A 7381-nucleotide genomic window follows, 5' to 3' on the forward strand; every position below is an offset into this window, starting at 1 on the left:
GAGGAGAGCTAGAGACAACTCCAGTTGGGGACAGGAAATCAGGAAAGATGGGGACTCTTGGAGGAGAAGAAAAGCATTGTGGGGTCAGCCCAGCAGTAGCCTGGGTGAAGTCGGCCCCCAAAGCTTTCCTCTTTCCCCTTGAAGAAAGCGGAAAATTTGTCTCCCAATGGTTTTGCCACCTGTTTTTCCAACATCCAGGAGCATTTGCCTATTTCCAAGTGGGACTTGTTTATCTCAATTCTGGAATCTTAAAGTTCAAAACAAACTTCCAAACAAAGGGGCCCTCTGCCCGGTGCTTCTCAGCTCCATTCTCCTGCAAGGACAGAGCCAAGATTCTGCTTTCCTGAATGACTTTCACAGCCGATTCCACTGAGACTCCCACCCCCAGCTTCCTCCTGCGTCTTTCCCGCCTGCTTCCAATTGTTGTGGACATCCTCACGGGTATAGCTTTTTAAGCCTCTTTTAACCCTTTTCTTCCTATCCTTTTAATTATGCAGATTGTTTCCCCAACAGAAGCTATTTGGAGCTTTTGGAGTGGTCCAAAGCTCAATGGTCTCTCTGAAGAGCTGAATTCATCAGCAGCCAGCTGGAGTTATTATGAAAAAGAACCTTAGACAAAAAGAGCTGGTCAATTAAGCTCCCTGTAGTTGGAAAACTCTGAAGCATATTTTTATGGCCACCACTCTATGGAAAGGCCCACAGGTCTACACGAGTAGAAAATGACAGAACAGTCTCTGAGGGGAGGTACAGGTAAGGGATGATACTACTAGTTAGCATACATCATTTTCATTCACGATGCATTACACTGAATATTTTAATACACCCAACAATTCATGAGATAGGTATCATACTATACCCATTTTACAGGTGAAGAATTTGAGGCTCATGGAGGTTGAATAATCTTGCCCAAAGCCACACAACTAAGTAAGTGATGGAGCCATGGTTGAAAATCAGCTGGGCTAGAAGCTGTTCCTGGCCTCTTAACCAAACCACCATTGGGTTTACCTAATATTCAGGTTTTGCTTAGTTAGTTATTGTCTACCTTCTCCCCCTGCAAATAAAATTTATGCTCCAGGAGGGCAAGGTCCTTGTCTGTCCCATTCACCACTATATCCCCAGCGGCCAGCACAGGGCTTAGCACAAAGTAGATATTCAGTAAATGATTGCTGAGTGAATGAGTTAATGAATGGATATCAAGCTTTTATTTGACTATGTCCTGTAATCTGAACATTTCTAAACACTGAAGCTTTGAGTCATAACTAAATATGTTCACTGAACAGTCTTGCTAATTTTACATATTTAACTTACCTGAACCTTCTCCCAGAAAAAAAGTGTCTTTTACCAAATATTAGAACCTAGCAAGTTGCATGCAACAGGGGAATCGAATACAGAATCCCAACCTGAAAATGCAGGGGGTCTCTAAAGAGATCTTTTGGAATGATTTATATATTTATTAATCATTTACTATGTTTTAAAAGCTGTTCTAGGCCTCTGCCTTTTTCAGTAGCAAAGCACAGTCTCTGAATTGCCTGGGATACTTGTTTAAAATGACAACCAAGGAAGCAGGAGCCTGGGAATCTGCATTTTTTGCAGATACCATAGGTGATTGTTGCACAAACAAAATTTTGAGACCCACTGCAAGGAGGTTAGTGTTATTCCCCCTCCAGTGGAAACAAATCCTATTAAGCTATCAAAATGTGTTTCAAATCCACCAACCCTTCCGTTTCTCGAAAGATTCTTTAATCGCTATCACATCTTGAGGTCATGGCCATATCAATTTTTTTCACCCTGTGTAAGGCAGAAACATTATATTTACCTAAAGGTGTTCTTTCCAAGTTTTAAGAGGGCAGCTACCTACTCTTACCCTGCCATCCCAGACTCCGTTGCATTGAGTCACTCTTACATGGAACCAAGCTAGAAATGAGAAGATCTGGTCCAGAGCTGCCACGAGATGCTGTGTCTTGGGCAGATAGTTCAGCCTCTTTGATCTACTGTTTCCTTGTCTATAAGTTGAGGGTGTGAGTGTTCACAGCTTTTTGATTCAACACATGCTCTAACCGAAGTCATTCTATGGACAAGGATCATGTGTCCTCTCGGTCTTGTTTTTCTACACTCAAAAGTCATGGTTCTGTGATCATGAATTAGGTTCAGAAGATGACAGGTAAGTAGTCAGGGGAATATAAAGAACTCCACCCCACTGAATTAATCATGACCAAAAAAAAAGAAGAAGAAGAAGAAGAATACATGTTTCTATAATACACACCTACAAGAACCAATTACAAAAACAAAACAGTTTTGGAGAAGAGCTAATTGCTCATACAAAAACTGGATGGACCTGTGAGATTGAGTCATGAGGCCACATACCAGCAGTTTGCCTCAGAAAGGGAAGTGTTTCAAGGTGGGGGTTCCTAGACCTTCCCCTCTGAGTGCTACACAATATTAGGTCCAGAAAACACCTGGGGCATTCCGTCAGCAAATATTTACTGATACCTACTGTGTGCCAGGCAGTGTTCTAGGTATTGGGGGCTCAGTTGTGAATCCTACTAACAAGACCCATGCTTTCGTGGAGCTGACATTCTAGTGGGGAAGAGAGATGATAAACAATTATAACAAATGAAATCAGTGATAAGGGAGATAAAGAGGTAGATAAGGGCATACATTAGGAGGCTGAGAGAAGCCCCCAATGTCCCATCCACGTGTCCATCGCCCCCTTCTGCACACGAGGAAGACAAGGCAGAGAGCAATGACTTGGTCAAGACCAAGCTGGTTAGAAGGAAGGTTGGAAGTCTTCCTACAAAGCCAATCCTTCCTTCACAGCCTCTCCCAATATTACTCTATTTCCCTGTCATTGTCTAGCCCATAGGCCCCAAAACTGAGGAAGGGAAACTAGAGTTCAAGCACCCCTCTTTTGGTCCCAAGAGACAGAGTCTCCTCCATCCACCCCGTCACACCCCAGGATCCAAGGAGAAGCCCGAGCGGGGCGGGGCCTGGACACGCGCCGGCGCATACAGCAGGTGGCAGCAGCGAGCGGCCGCGCCCCCCGCGCTGCCAGCCCGCGAGCCCGCATCATGGATGTCGAGCTCTCCTATTTCGTTTTGCTCGCCCTGGAATTCGAGACCCCAGACGAGGACCAGGATTCATGAACCGGTCGCAGGGGCCCGGGCAGGGGCCTCTGGCTCCCGACGCTGGCCGAGAGGTGGGTCCCGGGGCGGGTCGCTGCTTCCCCAAGCCGGGCGGGGACGTGCTGCCCAGCGGAGCTGGCGCCCCGCGCTTTGCCCCCGCCCTGTCTCCCTGTGGTCCACACCCCCTTTGGGCTCCCGAGCCTCTGGGCTGGAGTAGTTGAGGGTGCGTCCGAGCAGGCGCTGCCAGCCCCACTTCTGCCCCGGATTCGGGTCCGAGGGGCAGCAGGACCGGGGCGCCCGTGTCCTCTCCACCGCCTCCTCCTCCTTCCTGCTCTCACCTGCGCCTATTAGTCCACTAGCCTTCAAGGCCAGTGGCTACAGCCAAGAGTGAAAGGGGACAGCAGGGGGAGAGAGAGCACCTGAGGATACAGAGCTGGCACGAGACTGCCTTTTCACCCCCCCCAGGTGATGAGTGAGGTCGGAAGATCGGAAGATTTTAAAGGCAGCTGGGGCCTCCGTATTGAATGAAAGACCCAGCGCAAAGGCATCACCATGAACACGAGCAGTAAGTGGGTCCTCCTCTCCTTTGCCTGGGAACAGGGTGGGGGCGGGAGGTACAGGAGCCTGCGCCGCGGCTGCCTGGAAGGAGGAAGGGAGCCTGTCATTTGGGTGGACACATGGCCCCCAGACTCTTTCGTGGTCCTTTCTGTGTTTCCCCGCAGAGGAGTATGGGACCAGCTTTTCATAATAATTTTGCTAATGTTTTACTGGCAGCGCCACTTGCCTCTGCAAAGGAAGGCTGCCTGTCTCCTTCTGGCAATGCCTGGGAAGGCCTCGGAAGCAGCAGTGTGGCCATTGTCTGACTGTGGGGGCTCAGAGGAGACCTCTCTGCACACAGCTGGAAAGCCACGGAGGGCTCCGCTTGTCCTGCAGCTGGGAGGAGCAGGAAGGCCGGCCCTCCGTGGGTGGCTGGGTGGGTGTGGGCAGGCAGTGGGATGGGAACCAGCAGTTTGATAAACAAATCATCACGAAGCCACCTTGGGTCTGGAAATCGTAAAATATCCTCTCCTGAGTGCCTGCAGCCCCATGGGCCCAGAGCTAGTGTCTCCACACAGCTATCGGCTGTTTAGCCATCCCCAGAAGGAGAGAAGAGACAAGCCCTTTGGCTAAGGTCTCTAACATGCCAGAGGCAACAACTGCTTTGCAGAGCCAGGATCAGACATTTTGTTACTGGGCTGGGCCCCAGCTGTTGAGAAATGCAGTCAGGAATACAAGGAGGCCCAGTGCATTTCTCTTCAATGTAGTCCCTTTGACCCTGGGCACCTGCTGGGGCAAGTGGCCTGGGTGCCATCCTGGACAGGAGCTCTGGGTCAAGTCTTCCCACCCACCCCCAATCAGCTGAGTTTATCTGGGTCATTCCAGCAGCAGGTGGGGTTATTGAACCAGGGACCCAGAGGAATATTCACTTCCTTGGGTCTGTGACGTTCCCATCAGCCTCCTCTCTGGATCCCAGATTCCTCCTCGGTAAAATAAGAGAGGTTGAACTAGAGACCCTTCTGATCTCAGAATCGACAAGTTTCTTCTCAAAAAGCTAGAGCTGAGCAGCAAGGCCAGAAAAATCAGTACCTGCTGAGGCTATGTCCAGACCGAACCTACTATTTCCTCACCTGCCTTCCATTTCAAAGCCGTTGGCATGGAGGAAAGGAAAACAGAGCGAAAGCCACTGAGATGGCAATGAAATATATTTATTTACTATGCATTTGTATGAGTCATCTCTGCTGCCTTCCTTTGTGTATTACATAGCTATGCTAAGCGAGCGGGTGAGGCTGGACTCCCTCTGCCTCTTCCAGCCAAAGAATTTGCCTCTTGATTTTGCCAGTCTGGAACGCTGCTTTGGCATCTCACCAGGCTCAGGGAAAGGCAAAATTCTGTAGCCCAGATCACTTACTGGCCCACATGTGTGCATCTGGTGCTTTCAGACAAATAAAGACATGAACAGCCTCTCACTTCTCACTATCTCTAGGAAAAAATGCATTTATCTGAGTCCTTTCTCACTAAATGACAGAAGAGAAAGATAGCTGATCTGTTTTTCAAGGAACTAAGAAATAAGGAAATAAGCAACTGACCCTGCCCTTTTCTTCTCTGGAATCATAAGGGACTCTTGTCCTGTTAGCAACGCTGAGTATTCCTGAAACTAAAAATAGCTATTTCACTTGCACTTTTTTTTTAAAGAAAAAATGACCAATAGAGTTGAATACTGAAGAAAATGAGGACTGACAAAAATGTCATTCCAGCCTCATATAATTTTTCTAACTAGAGAGTGTGTTTGTTTTCCAGGAGTGGTGGAAAATAGAGTAGAATGACTTGGGCAGACTTGGGGGCCCCTGAAGTCCCCATTAGAGGAAGTGCTTCTCTAAGGGGCTACCTGGGGAGCGTTGTGGAGAGACTTGCTTAGGGCTCAGGGGCTGGGCTCCATCATCACTGGGGTTCCTCCCAACCGTGGGAGTCTACAGATGGAAAGAGAAGAAATCAGACCTCATGGGAGTGAAGGAGTGACAGGGTCATAAGGGCATATGAGGACAAGGCGTTGGCAGGACACCCCTGGGGTGACCTGATCTAAGCAAAACTGCTCTTTTCCTCTTAATCCTTATTCCTGAACTTGAACCTAAGAACAATTCTTACTCACATTTATGGGGTCTTCACACTCCACAGCCACTGTGCTAAGCATTTCACCGGCGCAATCTCCCTGCACTCTCACAGCCAACCTGTGAAATGGGCATTATGCCTCCAATTTTATAGGTGAAACCTTGTAGCTAATGTTTCCCAACTTCTTCAAGTCATGGAGTTAATCGCTGGGCTCTGAAAGGTTCTTGGAGGCATACCATTTTGACAGTGTGTGCCGTTCCTAATCCACGGTTCAAATGTCACCACTGAAGTGGGGGCACTGCGTGAGCTTGTTGTTAAGTTCCTAATTACTTCACCCGGAGAAGGGCAGTGATGGGCTGCGCGCTGGGGACAGTGTGGCAGAGCTGATGGAGCTCGGGCTCTGGCTGTGTGGTCCTTAGCGTGCGTAGCTCATCTACAAAATAGCAATGATGGGACTTTCCTCAGCATGGAATGGAGATATGTGTTAATGTGGTGTGTAAACTATGGAGTGTGGTACCTTGGACATAGCTGGCATCATGTGGTAGGAATGCCATCGTCACCGCCGTGGTGGTTTTGGTGGTTGTTATTGTTGACTTTATGACATTAGCAAGCAGGTCACAACCTCTTGGATGTCATACTTGGTCATAAATTGAGAGGAATTCCAGAAGTGTGATTTTTGAGGATTAAGCGGGATTATGAGGAAATGCTTTGCAAACATGTGTAAATGGTTTTTATTAATAAGAAACACACGCCTCAGATGCAAAAAACAAGGGAGTGCTCCGTCGGCGACGCCTCGGTGTGCATTTTAGTTTCATCAGAACCCTTCTGAAATCTGGCTGAGCTTCAGGATACCACAAAGCAGGAATTGGAGAGAAGGGGGCAGTTGTGGAGATAAGTGAGTGGGGTGGTGGTTCAGACCGGGCAGAATGTAACAGATGGAGCCTCAGAGGCAATAAGGGAGAGGAAGGAGGGCTCCTGTAGAGAGAACAAGATATCAAAGCCGTGAGCAGGACACGCAGAGTTCGGAACGCTGGGCCATCAGTGAGAGCACACTCGCCTGGGCAAAGCGCTTTAGGGGAGAGGAAAGGACAGCAGTCGTGCCCACCTTGGCCTCTTTGCGGGGGGGTCTGCCACCCAGCCTTTCCTTCCCCCTGCCGACACCCAACTTAATTCCAGGGATCTATCATCTGTCTCCTGAGGCAGCCCCCTAACTGGTCTTCCTTCATCCACTCCAGCTGCCCCCATTCTCCCTCATCCACCCTCTGCATCATGCTTAGCTTAAAATCCGGGTGCCATTGCTCTTAAAATGAGAGAGGAAACCCCTCAGCAAGGCCTGCAGGGGCCCATGTGGCCTGGTCCGGCCTTGCTCACGGCCCCATCTCATCCACACACACTGCACCATTCTCCATGTTCCCATCACGTTGCCTCCTTCCACTCCCTCTGGGAGCCTGCTCCTGCCAACTTGGCACGTGCTGTTCCTTCCTCCTGGAAAGCCCTCTCCCTCCAGCACCAGCCCCTCTGCCCACCCCACCCCCTCCTCACCTCCGAGAGCTGCAGAAGCCCTCTCGGCCCCCCAGTCCAGCTCACATCCCCCTGATGTCTGCTGTCCATGC

The 7381-nt window shown here is 49.4% G+C and overlaps 1 protein-coding gene across 9 annotated transcripts in view; it reads left to right on the forward strand.

Moving 5' to 3' along the window:
• The first annotated feature begins 3011 nt into the window (after positions 1–3011).
• ABLIM3 (actin binding LIM protein family member 3) overlaps positions 3012–7381 on the forward strand; it is a 105034-nt gene continuing 100664 nt past the window's right edge. For 4 of the 9 annotated variants that reach the window (XM_019624419.1, XM_019624422.1, XM_019624423.1 and 1 more), the window contains exons 1-2: positions 3012–3196; positions 3588–3687. In XM_019624419.1, coding sequence (XP_019479964.1) covers positions 3675–3687 — 13 coding nt within the window. In that variant the 5' untranslated portion in view covers positions 3012–3196; positions 3588–3674. Of the gene's footprint in view, positions 3197–3300; positions 3688–7381 lie in introns of those variants that run through there. The other 5 variants (XM_019624424.1, XM_019624425.1, XM_019624426.1 and 2 more) reach the window with 3 other exon arrangements.

Source organism: Hipposideros armiger, unplaced genomic scaffold (assembly GCF_001890085.2).
Source record: "Hipposideros armiger isolate ML-2016 unplaced genomic scaffold, ASM189008v1 scaffold_590, whole genome shotgun sequence".
NCBI classification, from domain to species: domain Eukaryota; kingdom Metazoa; phylum Chordata; class Mammalia; order Chiroptera; family Hipposideridae; genus Hipposideros; species Hipposideros armiger.